Source organism: Acanthochromis polyacanthus, chromosome 1 (assembly GCF_021347895.1).
Source record: "Acanthochromis polyacanthus isolate Apoly-LR-REF ecotype Palm Island chromosome 1, KAUST_Apoly_ChrSc, whole genome shotgun sequence".
Classification (NCBI taxonomy): Eukaryota; Metazoa; Chordata; class Actinopteri; family Pomacentridae; genus Acanthochromis; species Acanthochromis polyacanthus.
The window spans coordinates 19,701,549-19,724,061 of NC_067113.1; the positions used below are offsets into that span (position 1 = coordinate 19,701,549).

General features: G+C 40.3%; 3 protein-coding genes across 6 annotated transcripts; 2 read left to right on the forward strand and 1 right to left on the reverse strand.

Annotated features, from left to right (window-relative positions):
- Positions 1-433: 433 nt before the first annotated feature.
- On the reverse strand, positions 434-6,167 carry pcmtl (l-isoaspartyl protein carboxyl methyltransferase, like). Of its 3 annotated transcripts, none has more exons than XM_022221495.2 (9): positions 6,098-6,167; positions 5,599-5,734; positions 4,371-4,475; positions 4,184-4,215; positions 2,121-2,225; positions 1,881-2,001; positions 1,706-1,791; positions 1,224-1,393; positions 434-1,107 (listed from the first exon to the last, which is right to left on the reverse strand). In XM_022221495.2, the coding sequence occupies exons 2-9, from the start codon at positions 5,714-5,716 to the stop codon at positions 1,071-1,073; spliced, it is 774 nt and encodes a 257-aa protein (XP_022077187.1). In that variant the 5' UTR covers positions 5,717-5,734; positions 6,098-6,167; the 3' UTR covers positions 434-1,070. The 3 variants fall into 3 exon arrangements, with proteins under 3 accessions (XP_022077187.1, XP_022077180.1, XP_022077194.1); XM_022221488.2 differs by having other exon boundaries at positions 5,599-5,766; positions 6,098-6,165; XM_022221502.2 differs by having other exon boundaries at positions 434-1,143; positions 5,599-5,766; positions 6,098-6,165.
- Positions 6,168-6,257: 90 nt separating this feature from the next.
- ccdc32 (coiled-coil domain containing 32) lies at positions 6,258-9,244 on the forward strand. The gene is made up of 4 exons (XM_022221513.2): positions 6,258-6,393; positions 6,614-6,873; positions 8,074-8,227; positions 8,507-9,244. The coding sequence occupies exons 2-4, from the start codon at positions 6,627-6,629 to the stop codon at positions 8,694-8,696; spliced, it is 591 nt and encodes a 196-aa protein (XP_022077205.1). The 5' UTR covers positions 6,258-6,393; positions 6,614-6,626; the 3' UTR covers positions 8,697-9,244.
- A 5,377-nt stretch (positions 9,245-14,621) lies between these two features.
- On the forward strand, positions 14,622-19,347 carry prlh2r (prolactin releasing hormone 2 receptor). Of its 2 annotated transcripts, XM_022221476.2 has the most exons (3): positions 14,622-15,186; positions 16,730-17,628; positions 18,166-19,347. In XM_022221476.2, exons 1-3 carry the CDS (start codon positions 15,174-15,176, stop codon positions 18,478-18,480), a joined length of 1,227 nt encoding a protein of 408 aa, XP_022077168.1. In that variant the 5' UTR covers positions 14,622-15,173; the 3' UTR covers positions 18,481-19,347. The 2 variants fall into 2 exon arrangements, with proteins under 2 accessions (XP_022077168.1, XP_022077161.1); XM_022221469.2 differs by lacking the exon at positions 14,622-15,186 and having other exon boundaries at positions 16,654-17,628.
- The last annotated feature ends 3,166 nt before the right edge of the window (positions 19,348-22,513 follow it).

Genomic DNA, 22,513 nt, shown 5'->3' on the forward strand with positions numbered 1-22,513 from the left:
GTGTAGTCCAGTCAGTGCTATATGTAGTTCAAACCATAGACATAAATACATATGTCTATGGTTCAAACGAGTTTACTGTTCTTCTATACGGTGTATTTCAAATGTTAAAAGTATTAGGCGACATTATGCTATCTTTTTACTAATTCAAATGTTCCTAAACGCTCTTTTTGATTACTGATAAATTGACTATATTTATATTTAATATAAAATGTTTTTTTGTCAGTGACAGTGTTTGTAAGTAGTACTCAAAGTTTTCATTTGTTAGTTCCTTGGTTTTATTATGTACACTGCATACCTTTGTCATGTTGGGGGATTAGAGAGTGGGCTAGAGGGAGTTCATTGGATGTAAAAAACAAAAAAAAAACAAAAAGGGAAATGGATGGAAAAAAGCCTGCAGAATGTTAAAAAAAAAATCACAATGACCAGTATACTATTCATTTAGTGAGTTTTATTAATAAATGCACTGTATACACATAATTACAATATTTGTATAGTTTAAAAATACCTCACTTTTCGTCCCAACTTCCCCCTGCTCTACTATAAAAATGTCAAACAGGACGAATTCCACACATACAGTTTATGATGCAAGTAAGAAGCCATCTTACCAGAAAATATATTACTTTGTTAATTTACTAAATATCTATTGAAATTCCTTGGCTTGTACTCAGGGTTGTCTTTATGCATTTCTGTATTCATGATCAAAGCATTACCATAAGATTATACAATTCATCTGAATTCCCCACAACCATCCATAGTAACACACACTGTTGCTTTTCAAGATGTAACCGCAAATATATCAAACTCCACAAGCTTCCACATGAACAACACTGTGTACAACTGTTTTTTGTCCATCACCATATTCACATAACTCTCTACCCGATCCTAAGCATTCTGGGAAAAGGGTAATCAGTAGACGCACAGTCACTTATCCAATCACTCATTGTTTTAGCTCCCTGGGAAGACAATCTGGTCAAGCAAACAGAGCAAGATCCTCCTTGTACGTTGCTAGGTGACAACCCAGCCGAGCAGGAGGTTGTTAAGACAGGAGCTCAGTGAAACTGTGAGGAGTGCTACACGGCCCCAGAGACGCAGCACCAACGCCACCTCCTGCAGGGGCAACCACACTGCAGTCAGAGCTCACCTCTGGGGAGAGAAGGAAGGATAGAAGGTGGAGGCAATTCACTAACTTTGGTATAAGAATCATGATTTAAAGGGTTTCTTACCCAGGCCACTGGTGCCTCTTGTCAGTCAAGGGCACATAAATCACTCCCATCAGAGCTTTCTTGAGGAACGTCCCGTCACTCTGACGATCATACTGCTCTAACACCTGATTGCCACCATCAGGGCCCACTGGAAGAACCAACCGCCCACCTGGCTTCAGCTGCTCCAGGAGCTTCCATAAGAAGAAAAACAGAAAAGAAACATGTTTTTTCCCCCCTCACAGTCCAAGACATTAGTTCAATTCAGTCTGTCTGTGGTCTGTAAGTCAAAAGTTTCTTCACAGGCTAATGCACTGGATGAGGGTATTTTAAAGACCTTTGATTGTGTAAGATTACCTTTACAACATTATATTATATATATATATATATATATATATATATATATATATATATATATATATATATATACACTGCCTCTTGTTTGAACATTATTCTGTTCCTGTAAATTCTGCTCTCACAAGAGTAAAAGCCAAACATGTACTTACAGCCTTAGGAACAGTAGCTGCAGCTGCACCCACATGAATGGCATCATACGGCGCTCCATCTGGGAAGCCAAGTCTTCCATCTCCCACTGTGGATAGATGCAGCTATGACTTTTATAGTATTTTATAGCTGTGCAGCTTAAACATCAATATGTAAGTTTGACGCCTCCTGACTCACCTACAAGTCTGATGCGTCCGGAGGAGAGCAGCTCTGCGTCGTCAGCTTGCACATTTTTTATCGACATTTGCACCAGTTCATCAATGTGTTCAATGCCAACCACCCTACCACTGGGCCCTGTCTACACACAGCAGAAAAATGCAGCTGTCACACTCACTCATATGTTTTATGGTAACTCTTAGGCCAAAATATCAAGCCCAGGATAATATTTTATAGGAGACTTGTCAAGTTTATACTCACCATTCTTGCAAAGCATGCAGTGAGATATCCACTTCCTGAACCTACATCCAGTGCAGAAGCCCCTTCAGTTAATTTGTCACTTAACAGCTCCAACGCATGAGCATGCTGTCAAGTAACACCAAAAGGAAAACTGTCAGTGAATTGTATGTACACACACACACACACAGACACAGACAGACACACACACACACAGACACACACACACACACACACACACACACAGACACACACACAGACACACACACACAAATTAAAGGAACACTTTTTAATCTAAGTATAGCATCAAATCAGTGAAACATGTGGGATACTGATCTAGTCAAGTAAGTAACTGAGGGGCTTTTTAGTCCGTTTCAACTGCTTTGGTGTTCATAAAATTAACAACACATGCACTAGAGGGGTAACAATGAGACAACTCCTAAAACAGGAATGAGTTTAAAGGTGAAGGCCTCTGACATTTTTTTCCTTCCTAATGTTTTCTGACTGTTTTTCATTAGTTTTGCATTCGGCTAGGGTCAGAGTCACTTCTGGTAGCATGAGGCGATACTTGGACCCTACAGAGGTTCCACAGACAGTCCAACTCCTCCAGGATGGCACATCAATGCGTGCCATTGCCAGAAGGTTTGCTGTGTCTTCCAGCACATTCTCAAGCGCATGGAGGAGATTCCAGGAGACAGGCAGTTAGTCTGGGAGAGCTTGGCAGGGCTGTTGAAGGTCCTCAACTGCTCCTTTGTGCATGGAGGACCAGGATGAGCACTGCAATAGCTCTACAAAATGACCTCCAGCAGACCACTGGTGTGAATGTCTCTGATCAAACAATCAGAAAGAAATGTATTGAGAATGGTCTGAGGGCCCAGCGTCCTCTAGTGCCCGCTGTGCTCGCTGACTGGCACCGTGGAGCTCGGTTGGCATTTGCCATAGAACACAGGAATTTGCAAGTCCACCACTGGTACCCTGTGCTTTTCACAGTTGAGAGCAGGTTCACCCTGAGCACATGTGACAGGCATGACCGGTTTGGTGGTGAGTCAGTGATGGTCTGAGGAGGCATATCCATGGAGGGACGTACAGACCTCTACAGGCTGGACAATGGCATTCTGACTGCCATTAGGTATCAGGATGAAATCCTTTGACCCATTGTCAGACCCTACATTGGTGCAGTGGTCCTGGATTCCTTCTGGTGAATGGTTGTATTTATATAGCGCTTTTATCCAAAGCGCTTTACATGATATGTCACATTTACCCATTCACACATTCACACACTGATGGCGGAAGCTGCCAAGCAAGGTGCTAACCACGACCCACCAGGAGCAACTAGGGGTTCGGTGTCTTCCTCAGGGACACCTCGACATGAGCACGATGGGCCGAGGATCAAACCGGCAACCTTCCAGTTACAAGACGGCCACTCTACCCACTGAGCCATGCCGCCCCCACAAACTGGTGCACTGGTGCAAACTGGTGCACGACAATGCCCAGTCTTATGTGGTAAGAGAACTCATGCAGTTCCTGGAGGATGAAGGAACTGATGCCATTAGCTGGCCCCCATGCTCACCTGACCTGAATCCAATAGAACACCTTTGGAACATTATGTTTTGTTCCATCCGACACCATCAGGTTGCTCCTCAGACTGTCCAGGAGCTCAGCGATGCCCTGGTTCAGATCTGGGAGGAGATACCCCAGGACACCATCTGTCGTCTCATTCAGAGCTTGTCCCGGCATCATCAGTCATGCATACAAGCACATGGAGGCCATACAAACTACTGAATACCATTTTGAGTTGCTGCCAAGGAATTTCAGCAAGATGGACTAGCCTGCCACATCAGTTTTTCCACTTTGATTTTGGGTTGTCTTGAATTTAGCCCTCCTGGTGGGTTGATAATTTTCATTTCCATCAAACAATGTGGCACTTTTCATTCCTAACACATTATCCAGTCCATATCAATGCTAATCTCCAGTTTGTTTTTTCCCTGTATTGAAATATGATGTATTTTCAAAGTGTTCCTTAAATTTTTTTGAGCAGTATATATATGTATATATATATACACACAGTTTAGTGTTTTTATACTCACCATGTGTGGTGCACTGATGGTCGCCCTGTAGCCTGTGATAACAAAATATCACAACACAGAGTCATAGCACACATCTGTAATCATGAAACAGCTATGATTCTACACAATGCATTGACCCAAGTGCATGTTATTATTTTTAATAAGCGTGAGTATGTATTTGTCTAAAAAGTGTGAGTGGACTGAGTACCTATGGACTGAGGAGAGTCTGCATAAGGATAGTCTCTGGAGTAAATCCCTCTGTCAGTTGCCAACATGGCATTGAACACTCTGTCATCACGGATCACGCCATGATCTGGGGGACAAAAGAGGCAATGACCGAAGAGAATTGATGAAAGAGAGAAGTGTGCAAGATGAACTCCGAGGTGCCAAAGTCTGTTTTCTGATCAATTTGTGCTTTTCTTTTCTTTAAAGTTAACAAAACTCCATCCCAATCAGTTACATCTGCAACACAGAGGCGTTTCCACAAATCAAAGTCTCACTGGCCACCCCCCATAGCCCGTCCAGATCCAGAAATTCATTCACGGAGGTGTGTGCAACACAATCCAGGGGAAACTCTTCAGTTACTTCTACTTAAAGACTATTGGCAACATGGAGATGACATCGATCTGGTTGTGAAAATGAACAACACAGTGTACTTTTCTTCACCTCAGACAGGCCAGCTGTCACACAGACTCACAGCTGATCAGCTGCAGTTAAATCATTTGTTGCACAGCTCAATCCTGAGCTCCATCACAGCTGGAGATGTCTGAATGTCTAAAGTCAAAATATTTTTCCATCATATCTATTTTTTTAAATTAAGGAGCTTTCCATAAAACAGCACCCTATTCGCCACAGTTACATTACAGTGGCTGCGTTATTGAACTTGATCACGATCTCGATCTCGATATTGAAATCATATATAAACTCTGGATCTTTTCCCTATAGATGAACTTTCCCCCACAAATACTGCACAGCATCTCCTTTCCTGGATTACACTGAACGGTGATAGCCCTAATCATCAAAATGTAAGCTGTACTTGTATTAGTCTATGCATGAGGCAATTAGTATGATTAGCTGTAAAATAAGAAAAAAAGAGATATCCGCATTTGATTTTTTAACTCTCATATTGATATAGTGTACAACTAACAACTACACAACGGTATAATATAATCCCTGAAATTCAGCTTTGGTTTTTGTGTGCCATCCAAAGATTTTCAGTGGCCTCAACTTGTCAACTGCTAAAAATTTCCGTATTTCTGCTGCAACATTTAACCAAACTTCTAATCCTGACTGTGGAGGTCAAAGAAGATCTGGTAGGATATGGGAAATAATAGTTGAAATGCAAAGACTGCAGCGCAACACATGCTCTAGCAAAGACCTACAATACAACAATGATGTCAAAGCTCAAGTTGCTAACATAAGTCCTTCATAATTACCCCTCAGCCTGCTAATGAGCTCTGGATGAGTTTTGCCGCTGGACATCCACGCCATGGTCCGGGACAGCAGCACACCCATAGGGACAGCCACTACTGCCAGGCGCAACGCCGCTCGCATCTCCCACAGTGGACCTCCCTGCAGTGATATGGCGGTCAGCGCTTGTAACCCTTAGTATGAGACACACATACACTTGTAAAATGTATTTAACGGCGTGGTTGCATCCCCTGTTTGGCAATGCAGATGACAGCTTGGGATTTGCAGTGGGTTTGTTCAGAAAATGTGTGAATGTGGCGGTGCAAACTGTTCACAAATGGAACTGAACTTGACAGTTAGCCAGCGAGCTGATCCAGCTTCATAGTTTACAGCTATAACAGCAAGCTAACGTTAGATTATGAACGGATAATATCAATATACAGTTTCCAATTACATTTTTTGTTCTTCAAATGGTCAGTACTAATAAATCAATAAATTCAACAGAGGTCAGTAGCGCTTGTTTACCTTAGTTCGTCACCGTCCGTCACTTCTACCTTAGAGACATTTCCTGGTTCTCTGATCTGCGTATGACATTCGCCGACCAATAAGATGCAGGCATTTCTCCTGAGTTATCCAATCAGTTTTCACAACAGTTTGACGGACGGATACGATGACCAATCATATGTTGCCCAACAGGAAGTGGTCCATTAGTCGTTAAAGATTGTGGATCATGGGTACAGTTAGCTAGTGAGGCTAAACTTTAATCGTTAAATTCGCATACACTCCGAAATAACGGTTAACGTGTCGAGATTTTCACGCAGGTAGGCCATGTTTGTGATTTATTACGTTGACAAATTGTTTGAAGGGCGTTTGTAATTCAGAGCAGTAAGTCATAAAGTAGGTTAGCTGTTGATGTAAACCAAGCTCAGTGTTTGATTTCACTTGTCTTTAAATGTCCAAAGAAAGTGCTTGTTTTAACAGTCACAAACAGGCTAACACTGCCTGGTTTTAATGTCTGTTGTTGACGTCTGTTTGACCCAGTGACTGCACCACAATGATTGACGACTTCGAGAGTCAGGAGGTTCGGTCCAGCGGGGAGCTGTGGACCGAAATCTGCTCCAGTCTGCCGGAGGTTCGACCTGAAGGAGCTCCAGAAAATAACACGGAGTTCAAAGACTCTTTTCATCCAGCAGCACAAGTCGGGGTGCAGGTTAATGGACAAGCAAATGGGACAGATACTAGTTCCTCCAGTGCCAAATGGGAACCCATGGAGGACTCTGAGATTTACATAGCTACCCTAGGTATTTCATCTGCTTTCACATTCTCACTGTCTCCTTTATGACTCTATGCATGATGTCCTTTGTGGCTCAGTCTGCCTTCCAACAAGCTGTAAAGGAGTTGGAAGGAAAAGAGGTTCTCTAAAGCCCAGCAAACTGAAAAAAAGCTCAAATGCTCTTCACTGTAGCATGCTCTATTGCCAATGTATCCCCATTATATTTTAAAACTATTTTACCTTTAATAGGGTGTTTCTGAGGTGAGTGTGGGTTTCAAACACGAAAATCAAATGAGTTAGACTTCTAGGCTTGGAAATAATAATTTGATCTCCTGCTGATTTCTTTACAAAGCAACATTGATCTTTTTTTTTTTTGACTTATCAAAAGCATAAAAATCATATAATAGTTCACTACATGCAATGATTTAAAAACATGATTCATTGAATCTGTAAAAAATTAACTCCAGAAACATTCCTTGAGCCACTGCTGTTTTCTGCAGAAGCTGTGTAGTAAACAGATATGCTAAAATATATTATTACTCAACAAGGCCTAAAAGAAGAGAATTATTCTGCGATGACAAGAAGGCAGCCAGTGAGAGGACTGTTTTTAACCGGCTGCAAAACAGCTGTTCGCTACAGTCGTAAGAAGAAATGCATTATTCATCCACCAAGAAAGGAAGATGCATTAAACGATCTCAGTTGTCGAATAATCTCTTAAAGCTTAATGTCATATACTGCATATTTTGTGTACATAATAGTTTCTACACAAGACAATATTCAATCCTTAATTATTTAACTTTTGAGGGAGCCATTTAGGATCTTATCACTTTCACTATTAAGGAATAGTACAGGCATTAACACCTCGTACATCGGTGTGAAATGGCAGTTTTTCTATGAAGGATACTTTTTTTTATTTCTCTACAAAGGACTCCTATTTTTCCAATTAGTGGTCTTTGTTTCAGCTGAAATAAATTTTATAGCATCTGCTGTAAAGCACTGCAGGAAAAGCTGCAAACAAACAAGAACCGTTAAAATGACACTTTCAAATGACTTACTCTTGGTAAGATTCTTTTCATACTCAGGATCTATGCTGATTGTATTTACATTAAAGACCAATACAGTCAATTTCACAACACTAAAACACACTCGACTCTTTAATCTAAAATGTTAGTCATAGCTGTCATGCAAGATGTGAAATGCAGAAGTTTTTGTCTCCATTTTGCTACAGAGAACCGTCTAAAGAAGATAAAGGGCCAGTCCAGTGACGTGACCTCCAGGGATATGCTCCGCTCCTTGTCCCAGGCTAAGAAGGAATGCTGGGACAGATTCCTGCATGATGCACAGACCTCAGAGCTCTTCCAAGGTGGTGAAATGGATGAGAGGTAGGACACAAACTTGAAGCATCATCTTGATGGAGTATTTCTATTTTAAATATATCCCTGAATCCTTCACGTTTACTTTATTTTGTAATTTAAGGAATTTCATAAATATTTCACCTGCAATTTCTCTAGAAATTCTTCAGAGTATGTGCTGTTTACATGTCGAGACAACAGAATTATTTCAAATTTTGTAGTGCAGGAATAACACAAGTCTTCCAGACAGTACTTTGCTTTAAAAAGACTCATCTTCACATCCTTTTATGCATCTCCCTCCCCTCACAGTGCTCTCGAACACTTCAAGAGGTGGTTAATACCTGAGAAGGTGGCCATCAGTGCAGAGGAGCTGGAATACCTCCTAAGGCCATCTCATACTAAGGAACCGGCAGAATCAAACCAAACGCAGCACGGAGAGGACACCGAGGGAGAGATGCAAAACCCAGATGAAGATCACACTTCCAGCCCAGAAAAATAAATGTCTTAAAATAGCAAAAGCAGGAGTAATTCACCGTGTACAAGGGAGACTTGTTAACCCACCACTCATCTGGTTCCATGTTCTGTTCTAGCAGTGTTTTGGCCAAAGCTTTTGTTATCGGTCTCTCATTATCCTCTGTATCCTAAGCAACTGAGTGTGAAGTACTTATTCAGTCACATGTATTTTGTCCTGGCTTTTCATCCCTTCAAGTACGTCACACCTTTAAAATATATAATGATGAAGAACTTGAAATTATACTTGTCGTGTTGCAGCACAATTATCATCTAGTCTGTGTGTCTCCTATGTATGCACGAAATACTTTCTCCTTTTTAAAACAGGTGTTATTGAAGGACCACGTGTCATGACTTGTAAGCAGTGTGTTGTCTTGCAGAAATTTTCTGTTTGTAAAAATCGCAACATCTAGAGTCGGAGTGAATGTGACATTTTCCAGAACATATTGTAACATATTGTATGACATTTTTATTTTTGCCATGTTAATTTTACACATATAGTTTTACTCACCTTTCAATAAAAATGAATAGAATAGATTCTGTTTGTTTGTTAGCTGGAACAACAGCACTTAAATTATCTTAATAGGTGAAGTGTAGCTTGTGAATGCCTGCCTCTGTGAGGACCAATTTCAGGTTTAGTTTTAGCTGTATGTTAGGGGCAGAATTGTGGACTCAACTACAAATACACTATATTACCAAAAGTGTTCACTCACCTGCCTTGACTCGCATATGAACCTAAGTGACATCCCATTCCTAAACCATAGGGTTCAATATGACGTCGGTCCACCCTTTGCAGCTAGAACAGCTTCAACTCTTCTGGGAAGGCTGTCCACAAGGTTTAGGAGTGTGTTTATGGTCTCCGCTCTGATTCATCCCAAAGGTGTTCTATGGGATTGAGGTCAGGACTCTGTGCAGGCCATTCAAGTTCATCCACACCAGACTCTGTCATTCATGTCTTTATGGACCTTGCTTTGTGCTCTGGTGCACAGTCATGTTGGAAGTGGAAGGGGCCAGCTCCAAACTGTTCCCACAAAGTTGGGAGCATGGAATTGTCCAAAATGTCTTGGTGTGCTGAAGCATTCAGAGTTCCTTTCACTGAAACTAAGGGGCCAAGCCCAGCTCCTGAAAAACAAGCCCACGCCATAATCCCCCCTCCACCAAACTACACTTGGCACAATGCAGTCCAACAAGTATTGTTCTCCTGGCAACCGCCAAACCCAGACTTGTCCATCAGATTGCCAGATAGAGAAGTGTCACTCCAGAGAACGCATCTCCGCTGCTCTAGAGTCCAGTGGCGGCGTGCTTTACACCACTGCATCCGATGCTTTGCATTGCATTTGGTGATGTATGGTTATGATGCAGCTGCTCGGCCATGGAAACCCATTCCATGAAGCTCTCTGCTGAAGCTCTGTTCTTGAGCTAATCTGAAGGCCACATGAAGTTTGAAGGTCGGTAGCGACTGACTCTGCAGAAAGTTGGCGACCTCTTACGTAGCCGACCACTTTGTGGCTGAGTTGCTGTCGTTCCCACACACTTCCACTTTCTTATAATACAGCTGACAGTTGACTGTGGAATATTTAGGAGCGAGGAAATGTCACGACTGGATTTGTTGCACTGATGGCATCCTGTCACAGTTCCACGCTGGAATTCACTGAGCTCCTGAGAGCGACCCATTCTTTCACAAATGTTTGTAAAAGCAGTCTGCATGCCTAGGTGCTTGATTTTATACACCTGTGGCCATGGAAGTGATTGGAACACCTGATAATGATTATTTGGATGGGTGAGCGAATACTTTTGGCAATACAGTGTATGTGTGACAGCAAGACAGTGGAAACAATGTCAGTGGAGCAGTTTACTCTGCTTTTCTGGCTGCAGTGTCTTTAGATGGCAGCAAAGAATAAAATTTAACTCATTCTCTATTATACGACTCAAAATCTTTAGCAGTCTCAGCGAGTACAACACAGCCTATGAAACACTTTAATAGTCTCTTTTGTGGCTCTGAAGGACACGTGTCGGTGACCTCCAGACATGCAAATACTCTGCTGGAATCAGAATAACTGATGTCGGATGTTGTTTGGAAATTACATCTCATCTTCCACTTATGGAAAAGACTGAATATGCACAAAATGTAATTTAAAATGTTCATCTAAAGTCTTTGGCACAAGACGTCAAGGAAATCCCCAGTGAGTGCGGCTTAAGTTGAAATTTAAGCAGAACACAGAGGAAATTGATCCCATCAGCCAATGAATGGGAAAACAGCCTTCCAGTGTTAAACCCTGCATGTAGTTCTTTCTTCACAGTGAAGATCAAACGTCGAAATGGAGGAGCATAATGTAAAATCTAGAAAAAATATACATCAAAAAGACATATTTCTAAGTTTTTTCTTACAAATAATTCCCTCCTGCATTATTATTGCATAGATGTATTCCTACACCATTGCAGATCTATGAAGCCCCTGCCTCTCAACATTTCTTATTTTTTTTGCATATGAAATCCTGGGATTATTATTACAAAACTTGATTTTTTTTTTTAAACCAGAGAGGGTCTTTAACAAGGTTCTAAATGGGGCTTGTGACATTTCACCAGGCAGGAATGTTCTATGGTTGTTGGAAATTTGTGACTTTTCTTTTAGAGGTACAAAGTCTAAAAGGTGGTATTTGCTGCAGCTTTGACAGTTCTCTTATTAAATGTGTTTCTCGTCTTCTTCCCCCAACTTCTGCTCGGCAAAGAAATATTAAAGTATCAGAGAGTAAAGCTGCTTCCAAAATAGGTCTTGGTAACCTTGTGTCCTTCTGTCTTGCTCCCAAGACAGAAGGACACATTTAATTCAGTTCACTAAACTCTCCAACTTGCACTGAAACTAAGAGCTAAGCCCAAAAAATACCCACAAGGTTGCATCAACATCTCTCTTAAACAGTGCTCGAACCACAAAAGAACATTATAACCTTCCTAAAGGTGAGACGCATTATGGAGTTGATGTTTTAGATTTTAGTTGTTTTTGCCTCAATGCAACTTATCAACAGGCATTTGAGTGTACTTCTGAATTAAATTATCGCAGCCTGGGAAGTCCCTCACAAATTGCAGTCATTTAAATGACAGCAGCCATTCTCTAATGTGACTCTATTCAATCAGGATCCTTGACATAAAAAAACCTTTGGGAATCCTTTGATCAGCCTGCTGTCTATCCGCTAGGGAACCAAAAGGACTGGCAGCGTGAAATGAGATGAATGAAGCACAACAAAACAATCTTTGTGCTAATTTCTCTGTCAGTGGAGAGACATTTGGCCACCAACCTTTATATAATAACATGGATTTTATTTTGTTTATTCTGAAAGGTACTTGTCTCAGTTACTGTAAAAAAAAAAAAAAAACACTTAGTGAACAACTCTTGAGCTCCCACAGAGATATCTTTCATGGTAATAGGTTGGATCGTGATGATGGATAATAAAGTGAAGGTCCAAATGGCAGGAAATTAAAATATGACTGGCACCCATCCTTGATTTAAATGTCGTTTCCATCTCTGGAAGATGTTAATGTCCTCTGAGAAAAAAAAAGATCTCCAGCAATCATTTAACCCTAAATGACATTCCCTTCAAAAAAAAAGAAAACATCTGAAGCTGATGGACTGATTTGAAAATAACTATAATTTCTAAATCTTATCAATTATATTTATCAAAAGAATACATTTCAAATTCATGACAACTTTCAGTAACATACTTTAAATTATAGGTCGCAATGACCTTTGAACAAAACGCAAAACCTCATTACCGTCCAATATTGGTGATGTAAATAGCACAAAGGAAAATGTAAATTTCTATCAGTGTCATGATCCCTCCCTCTCCATCTGTGCACACAGCAGAGTCTCTGGTGACTATAAACACCCACTAAAAGGATCTACACGCCCACCATTCTCCGGTCTCCACCACACAATCTGCACTGAGGTCTCCAGTCTCAGTCACTCCATCAGGACTGCTCAAAGAAACTCCTCCTCAACATGATCCATTCCTAATAAACTAAACCTGAGCAGCAGCTACAGCCATATTCCTGCTGAATGGAGGAGGGACACACTGAAGGGAAAACCTCACCCCTACCGAGTTCTTCACATTTTTGGGATTCATTATCTGTGCGGCGTTTTATCTGTGATGATAGACAGTAGCAGTGCTCACACAGCTGACTCCAGAGCTGCTGTTTCCTTCAGGAGCTCAACCGGTGTATGACTGAGTAAATGTCCCAGTAAAGCTCCAACATCTGAGCCCTGCACATGATGTCTTTGTTGAAAACAGCTTATGACGTTTGTGTCATGGACTTAAGGGCTTGTGGAACTTGCAGGGAGAACAGTCAGCTTTCAACTCCCTCAGAAGACAGACGAACAGATCTGAGCAGTTCCGGCAGGGGGACACGTAATGGATGCATGCCACATACTGATGGAAAAGGAAGGTCAGAGTGTAACAAACATAAGGGAGATGTGGAATAATCAGTCCGGCTTATCCACTGCCATTGACTTTTATATTTACTGTGTGGTGACTGCAGCAACAAACAGTCAGGCTCTCTACAAGTAACTCTACTTTTTTGCCACAACTCACATCACAGCAGTTTGGTGATTCCACCACAACAGACGCTCAGTAGTCCTCATTAGTGTCCAGATGAATCCAAGCAAAAAAGCGGGCCAATTAAGGAAAGAGTGGGTGTTCTGCATGTAGACCAAAATATGTTTGATTTGTGTCTCTGCTTAAAAAAAATGCAGAAATGATGGATGTGAAGGTTTTTTTTAAAATCAGTTTTTACCTGTACTTTTTGGAACAATTTACACATTTCCCCTGTTTTGTTAAATACCACATACTATGCCTGTGAAAAAACAGGCAAAAACTGTAAATAATGTCCACGCAAAAAAAAACAAAAAACGTGTACTTTAACAAATACTTATTCTTTTACGGTGAGTTCCTGCAAAATCACACTGTTCTCTTGTTCTTAAATCACCTATAATATGTAATTATTTTACAGATATTTGCTGTCATTTTCAGCATTTTTAAACAGTTTTTGGACATTATAGTATTCCATTGTTTCAAGCACTGCTTTTATATGACATTTCGTTTTACAGCGCACACATGGACAGTTGTGATAAAAACGGAAACTGGTTTCGTTTTTTGTGTAATGTAGACCTTTTACTTCTTTTACACTTCAGACCTTGGGCGATGAATATAGTACTTCACGTTACATCACTGCATCATGCTCATTCATATTCAAATTCCCCAATATCTGTGCTCAACAAAATCAATTACCTGCTTCTATCTTTCCGTGTCAGGTTTGCTATTTTTAAGACACCCAAGGCAACAGCGATAGAGAAAAGGGGTTAAGACTTTAGAGGGTTAAACATACTGTAACTGTGATTGCCATGTCAATAACAATTGTGATAAATAATATCCTTTCTTACTGAAGAAGTGCCACATCCATGCATGCAAGAACAATTCGGCTTGATTTAAACTTAAGTCAAATGCATGAACATTTTGTGCTCAAACTGCCATAAGAATGCCATTTGAAAACTAGCCAATACTTCACCCTAGAGTGCTACACTTTATAGCCTTGACCTAAATTTAACCAAAATAATTGTTGAAATCATGGTACAATAGTGATAATTAAATCTTTATGGACATCTTGATTGTGTTTGCAATCAGCCATTCAAGTAGCCCTGATCTTTTGTCCTGAATTACCCTCAGTAGGCTTCATTTGTCACGATGTCATGCTGGTTTTTGCGTGACTCTAGCACCAAGACTCACAATTTTCAATTTAGTTTTATGAATATTTAATATGTGTACTGCTGGAGAAAGATCATGTTTTGTCTGGTAATAGTTCAATTTGTATTCTGTTTCCATAATGCCGGTGTCTGAGTGCGTTTTACCTAGAAAGTGACCGCATTGTGAAGAAGATCACAGCTGGAAATGTGACATTCTGCCCCCAAAATGACTCCAGGTTGATGGGGTACAGACTAATTAAGATCATTTTTGAATTCTTTCTCATGCCATTTCATTGTCAAAGTTTGCTTTTCCAGTCATGCCATGTTTCAGGACAAATTTGTGCTAACATGAGTGACAATATATGTCAGAGTCACTATAAATATACTATATAAAAGCCCAAACACATCATAAATCCCACTAGATAAATGCTGGAAGATAATATACCATAAAACAGGGCATGGTCATTAAAAATCTGTTATTTATTGGTGGAGATGTTCTACACTTCCCAAGAGGAATATTATAGGGCATCATAATGATTTTAGAAGGCATCTTTTTTCTCCTGGAGGTGACTCACTCACGTGCTGTGTGCTGTGTGTGAGAGAAAGAGCAAACCACTTTAGTGTGAAGCCGAGTGAGCTGCAGCGAACAGAAGAGCTGCACAACAGTTGGACTCCCTGCAGGAGGAGGACGCAAACAGGCGCTGGACCGTCCATCTGACATCTGACTGACATTGGATGGCGCTAAGAGGTACTTTGTCCTTTATTATGTACTTTTGGAAAACTGATACACTAGAATTATGACTCTTGCATTACATATTTTTGTCCTTTTAAGAGAAAAATAGGTTTTGTAATAAGTTTTAAAATGGGTGATGTGTCATTTTTAGACTTTTATTGTTTTGCCATCGTTGTGAGGATCAGTTAATGACAGATCTAGATTAAATTCCTCTTTAGGGAAAAATTAGTAAGACATACTGATGAAAAATGCTGTTTTCAGTCAGTCTTGCTGAGCCTAAGTAGGTTAATAAGAAGCATGCATTCATGGTCCACAACATGATGAACATGTAACGAAGCAGCTGTCTCATTTATTTTGATGCTATTTCAAGTTTGGTTAATTGGAAAGGATTTGTTTGTGTACTTATGAGTTTTGCAGATGTAGTAAGATTTTCTGCTTTTTTTTTTTTAAATCAATGAAACCAACAAAATGAGAATGATGCCAAAATGACACTATTCACCCTAAATGTGATTGCAGGTCCTATGTATTGCATCTTCATTTAACCTTGCAAATGTAATCAAGAAAGCCATTTAAATGCTCTCCCTTTGTTTCGTGGGTTGTTATGTAAGCTAGAGCTTTAATAAACATCTACGTCTTCCTTTCTGCCGTGTGAAATAAATCCACGTTGAGAAACATTTTCACACTTTGCATAACATCTGTGTATGCATCACTGCGTAATGCCAGCTGATGAATATTTCTTAATATTCCAAAATAGCTGCATCGTTGATGTCAGACGGGATTACATTTACAAATGTTCAGGATCTGCTAGAGTCGAGTATTAGAGCTAGAAAGATGGTTTCTGGTTGTTTATGATAACCAGAGTATAGCAAAGATGAAAAGAAAAAAGATTTGAAGAGGCAGGGGGAAATAAAAGGTGAGAAGTGGATGTGATAGTATTGCTGAAGGTGACACAGAAGCCCTACTTCAGCTTTGTAATGAGACTAATTGAGAATTGTGAAGTTGACCGCTAATTAGCGAATTCAAATGAGTGAATCACCTCTTCTACCTTCATATACTATGCTAATGCCACTTCAGATTTAATCACAGTGTTGTTCACTAAATTACGTGGATATGCTAAATCAGGGCTGCTCACTGGCTTGGTAGTCAGCACTGTTCCTTTGCAGCTGGAAGATCCTTGGGTCACGTTCCTGCCTTCCTGGGATCTTTCTGCATGGAGTTTGCATGTTCTTCCTGTGCATGCATGGGTTTTCTCTGGGTACTCTGGCTTCCTCCCACAGTCCAAAAATATGCTGAGGTTAATTGGTAACTCTAAATTATTCGTTGTCTGTGTATATAGCCCTGTGATACATAGACTGGTGACCTGTCCGTGGTGTCTTCTGCCTTCATCCTAAATCAGCTGGGATAGGTTCCAGCTCCCTGTGATCCTAATGAGGATTAAGCGGTGTATGTTTATGGGTGGATGGATGTTAAAGATAAATATTATCATGCATGCATAATAAGTTTTTTTTTTTTAATGGTCTCATAATTAACAGTTTGTTATTCATTCTGGCTTCCGCAGCAATGGACTGGGAGAATTCAGTGAATCAGTCCAGGGTGAGCTCTTCTACTCCGGCTCTTTCTGCATCTCAATCCTCGTCCGAGTCTTCCTTCTTCTCCTCTTCCTGCTCCAACTCCTCTCACCCCATCTTCTCAGCCTCTTCCTTCTCTGGGCTTGACCTGCTTTTCAATCTAAAAATCCTCTTCATTCCTCTCTACTCCGCTGTGGTCCTGATTGCGTGCTCCGGCAACCTCCTCCTGCTGTTTCTCATCTGGAACAACAAGAAGAGGCACAACACTACTAATTTTCTCATCAGCAACCTGGCGCTGGTCGACCTGTTAATGTGCATCTTCTGTGTCCCTCTGACAGCGTCCTATGCTTTTGACAGGCGCGGATGGGTATTTGGATCCTACATGTGTCATTTTGTCACTGTCATGCAGTCTGCAGCTGTCTACGCAGCTGTCCTGTCCCTCATGGCCATCGCAGTGGATCGCTACGTCGTCGTGGCTTATCCCATCCGAAAGAGAGCAGGTTGCCAGTTCTGCTGGGGTCTGGTGCTCCTGATCTGGCTGGCCTCTCTGGCTTTGTCCACACCTACAGCATTGCACACTGTGTATCTGGACCTGAGGGCTACGGGCCTGCAGATGGCCGTTTGTGAAGAGTTCTGGGACGGCCAGGAGCGAGGTCGCCTTATCTATTCCTGTTTCATCCTCTTCTTCTCCTACTTTGTCCCACTGGCTGCCGTCTCCATTTCCTACTGTGCTATATCCCATCAACTGAAGAAGAGAACCAAGTCGGGTTTGACGGCGTGTCCTGAGCTGAGATCTGCTCAAGCCACCTGGAGCAGACGGAGGAAGAAGACCTTCTGCCTGCTGCTGGTGTCTGTTGTCTGTTTTGCCTTCTCCTGGCTTCCCTTACAGGTGCAGACCAATGAAACAAGAGATTGAAAATTTGATATGAGATGGTTCAGCATTGAAGGACTTACTCTAATTTAGTAGAAAAGGCGATAAACATGATTTGTATGTCTGTGGGCAGCATTACTAGTGCCTGACTTAGCATAAAGACTAAAAACAGGGGGAGACAGCTATGGTAACAAAATCTCACAATAAGGGCATTCATTCTGATTTATTCTGTAGAAAAACTGACAAGCTGGGTAGGAACATTTATATCCAGGTCTTGAGTAACCTGCAGAAATTGTCAACCTGGCAAAAAAGGACTCATTTTTAGAGTCAGGCTGCCCATTTCACTCTGTTCCCGGTCTGTATGCTAAGCTTATATAAGCATCCTCTTCATTCTTAGAGTAAAGGCATAAAAATGGTTAAAAAAAAAATAAATCCTCCAATTCCCAACCAAATTTATACAAAAAAGTCTTACTTTTGCTTTATTTGAACAGATTGCTAAAAAAGTACTAACTATTCCTTGAATCAAAGCTTTGAATAACAACTTTTGCTTCGCAGGTGGTGAACCTAATCCGTGACCTGGACACAGACTTCTCCATCATAGGGAAGAATTACATAAATGTCATCCAGGTATCCAGCCACCTGTTTGCCATGAGCTCTGCCTGCTACAACCCCTTTATCTACGCCTCACTGCATGACAAATTCCTGTCCTACCTGTGCCACACCATCCTGTCCCAGAGCAGAGGACAAGGAAAGGACGGCGGTCAAGGGTCAAGCGTCCTCACGCTGTCTCACAGGATGCCGCGTCTTCAAACCTCCACCGTTGTGGCAGATTTACCGGGAGCTGTGATACAGAGGGATAGTTTTCCTTAAGAAAACTACACCTAAGTTAATTACTGTGCTGAAAAGGCGCAACAATTTTATCCAGCTGTGTTTTCTTTAGCTCAGTTGGGTGAAAATCGCTGTATGTAAAGGCTGAAATCAGATATGATACAGGGTGTCATCCTCACTTCAGATTTAATACAAATCTTGTCAGCCTTCATACTGACAGACAAATGGAGCAGAAAGAGAATTCCTTTCAAGCGTAGTGAATCTGCAAAACACCAAACCTCTCAAGATGAGGGCTTCATACAATAGCCAATCTTGTCACAGCCACAAACAATGGCAGTGTAAATACAGCTCCCGGCTTTATTTGAAATGACTCGAGTGTATATTTTTTAAACAAATGTGGATGTTTCTTTGCTAAAAGTCTATTTACACTAAAATATATGCGTCTGTTAACTTAAAAATCACCTTTACTGTTTTCATGTTATCGTTGTACAGAATGGTATTCTTGTTCACATGACCTTTATGGCATGCTTATGTTATGTATTTGGTGGTTTTTATGGATCTAAATGGTTATTTCCCACTTCTGTTCCCTTTAACAGATATTAGGTGTAATTGGTTGATGGCATGTGTCTATAAACAGGTTTATTTAAAACATCTTTGAACCTGCATTCACTTCATGTTGGTTCAAGGATAAAATAGAAACGTGGAGAGTTTCTGTAATCGTGACTGAATAATGTACTTCTGTCATTCAGTTTGGCCTTCTCTCATCACTGGATGTTTTTCACAGCTGAACAACATGTGTGTGCTTAAATGTCAGCTTTGAAATCATGAAGGGAAAAAACGCTTCATCTGTGCTGATCACTGTAATATGTAAAATAGCTAAGACTGAATAAACCAGAGAGAAGCAAAGTGTTACACTCTCAACAGAAAGGTCTATGTGTGCCAATTAAATGCAAACGATGACAGAATTTGAATGCAGACACAGCGAAATAAGCAAACTTTTCGAAATCTATTCTCCATCAGTTGAATTTTAGAAATATGCTGACAGTTATGCAGCTGTAGCTATTTTTCACATTTTGCTTCCTACTGTATGAAAATGTTTTACATCTGCTGCAAGACACTTCTGTTTTCTTAACCTCACACTATGATATACATTTTGCATTAAGAATAAGCAGGTTTATACTATATATATCCAAACTTGTACCAAAAGCTCACAGCAACTCCACTGCAAGATAAATAAACTCAACACTACTGAATTTCTTAACATTTTCTGACCTCATTTTTGAGTCCTAAAGCTGTCGTGACACCGACCATTTGAGAGCTGCAACAAGCTGCAGTATAAATGCGAGCGTGACATTTCACTCAACAGCTCTCTCTAAAAAAAAAAAAGGACTGATATCGTACTTTTTAAACCAAACAACATAGATATGTTCCTTTTGTGACATGCCATATATTAAACAAACTCAGATCAAGCTATGACGGAAAGGTTGAAACTATTATTTATTACCCAAGTTATTGAAAGATCATAATCTTTAAAAATAAGATGAAGATGTGATCACTCCAGAAAAACAACAACTGAAAACCATTAGGGACACTTGTTAGCTGAACTCATTAATGTGCCTTTATATCAGGATATAACACAGTCGATTATACAGGCTGGTATTGGTAAAAAGGACAGTTAATTATATCTGAGTGAAGATAATGAGCATAAACAAGAGCTATTTTTTGAAAGCAAGAGCCACCTGAAAGGTTCCTTTTCTTTGAGTCTTTTTCTCAGAGGTTATCTCACAAATAAGAAAGGTGTAGAGGCTGCTTTAACACTTAATGAGACTTTTAAAGGTCTATTTATACATAAAGTATACACCAAACAATCACGACATTAAACTACCCCCTAATGTTGTGTAGGTCTGCCAAAAAAAAAGAGTCTTGTTGGGACATGGAATCCGGCTCATTTGGTGTCTGGCAGTGTATATGTTGGCAGTTTGGATTCTCTAGTTTGTGGAGTGTGGCCTCTATGGATTGGCCTTGCTCCAGCAGATGCTCTATTGGATTGGTCTTTAGAAAGCTTTAAAGCCAGGTCAATAGCTTGGACTCTTCGTTGTTTTCCTTGAGTAGTTCCTAAAGAGTTTTTGAGGCGTGGAAGTTCCTGATACAGGAAGCTGTATCCATGTGAGCGCGTACATAATCTACACTAGTGCTGAGATGGGTGATACGTGTCAAAGTAACATCCATATGGATGCCAGAACCCAATGTTTTTCCACGAGAACACTGCTTTGTAATAAGGTAATCACTATAATATATTAAAAAACTGAAGTGGAAGCATAAATCTGTACCTGTTCAAATGTGACATTTTGTAAGCAAATCATATTCTGGCTTATGCATCCTGTTAGCCATGCATTAAATTGTACAGTGAGCATCCTTCATGAAAATGCAAATGTGGACAAGCTTAACAGAGTCTTATGCAAATGTCACTGAACTGGATATAGTCTAAGTCCTGTGTGGTCCTCTTTCATGTTGAGGCTTTTAAGGTTGTTGCCCCGAACTCTTTGCATTTGTAATATTTAGAACATGAGACCCATGAAATGACATGAGCAGAAAAACAGTAACCAGTTATCCAGAGACTATGGACTGTGGTTCTGATGCTTGATTGGATTGGGATCTGGGGATTTTGGATGCTGGATTAACACCTTGCGTATTGACCCAGCTTGTGTCTGTTTTTCTTGATAAAATAGAAAGGAATAAGTGAAACAATTCTGGGGAAAAAAAGAAACTTATTGGGGCATTTTGAACAGAAGAAAACAATTTAAATAGTTCTACTGTCTAGAATACTTTTTCTTCCTAACTTACAAAACTCTTCACTAAAAGATTACAAATACCTCCTGTGGAGTCACAGCTGTACCGCGAGGGTGCACTGAAGAGAGAAGCTCATGAAAAATCAAGGAAAACTATTCATCAGTTTTCCCAGAACTCGAGGAAATATTTCCTGCAACTTCTCCCTTAACTTTCCCCTTAACCTTTTCCTTAACTGCACAGAAGGCATGAAAGGTTCAGTTGAGAGGAGTGTGGTAGAAAAAAATAGAAAGAGTCAAAGCCTCACAGGTTTGTCTTCAGGGCAGCTACTGAAATACATGTGCTCTCACCAAATTTTATAGCTGACAAGACATATGAAAGAAATCCCATTTTCAGCCGTTTCTTCACCTCTTAAATTTTTGAGTTGTTCAGTCATTGATGTATTTGGCCACAGCTTTACTTGTCTGTGATCAAAGTGTGATTAAAATCTGTGGATATCAGTTTTATGTCTTTGATCACTCATCATCTGTCATGTTCCGAAGATCTTCATTTCAATTAAAACATTTCTGCAAAAAACTATTTAGGCTGGTTTAGTCAATTTTTAATTAATATTTTTCTGACATTTTAACCAGAGAATGCAACCCATAAGGTTAATTCTGAAGCTAATTTCCACCCCAGTTTATGACATGCAGCTTTCATAAGGCTGACAATAGAAGTGAGAACCCCACTGCACAACATCACTTAAATGTCAAATGATTCAAAATTGTATCACATCACAATAATTGTATGGAGTTGAACAGTAGGGGTACTGTTCTCATGTAACATTAAAGACGAACAGTTTAGATTTATAAAATGTATTTAAAAAATACAGGACCCACAGTTAGGAACACAATGCAACAAATTGCAGAACACCTTTTATCACTGAGATTCAAATCTTTTTTTTTCTTTTTTTTATCTCTAGGTAAGTCCAGTTTAGTTTTGGTATGAGACTCAATCCTCCTCAGGATGGAGGAAGATTCTTTTTTCAGCTGCTCTCTGCTGTAGGGGTCATGTTGCTCTGTCTTTCTTACTCTTGAAAATAACCCAAAGTGTTCAATTGGATTCAAGTTGAGAAGCATGCTTGGACAGGTTAATATTTTTGTTTTTTTCAGCTTCTGCCTTCTTTTGAAACTCTTGTGTCAATATGAAGTGTTATCATGCTGGAACATTCCTTCTCTGAAAAACTTCGGCAGACTGTGAGCCATCTTACCAGGCAGTGTTTTGGAATAACCATAGGCGTTCATACTGC

Excerpts from the sequence above, each read along its gene's own strand:
- pcmtl (XM_022221495.2), bottom strand. The coding sequence starts at position 5,716 with ATGCGAGCGGCGTTGCGCCTGGCAGTAGTGGCTGTCCCTATGGGTGTG. Across the intron at positions 4,476-5,598 it reads GCTCATTAGCAGGCTGAGGG|ATCATGGCGTGATCCGTGAT; the intron begins GTAATTATGAAG and ends TTTGTCCCCCAG. Across the intron at positions 2,226-4,183 it reads CCATCAGTGCACCACACATG|CATGCTCATGCGTTGGAGCT; the intron begins GTGAGTATAAAA and ends GTTACTTGACAG.
- ccdc32 (XM_022221513.2), top strand. The coding sequence starts at position 6,627 with ATGATTGACGACTTCGAGAGTCAGGAGGTTCGGTCCAGCGGGGAGCTG. Across the intron at positions 6,874-8,073 it reads GATTTACATAGCTACCCTAG|AGAACCGTCTAAAGAAGATA; the intron begins GTATTTCATCTG and ends ATTTTGCTACAG. Across the intron at positions 8,228-8,506 it reads GGTGGTGAAATGGATGAGAG|TGCTCTCGAACACTTCAAGA; the intron begins GTAGGACACAAA and ends CTCCCCTCACAG.
- prlh2r (XM_022221469.2), top strand. The coding sequence starts at position 16,660 with ATGCATAATAAGTTTTTTTTTTTTAATGGTCTCATAATTAACAGTTTG. Across the intron at positions 17,629-18,165 it reads TCTCCTGGCTTCCCTTACAG|GTGGTGAACCTAATCCGTGA; the intron begins GTGCAGACCAAT and ends TTTGCTTCGCAG.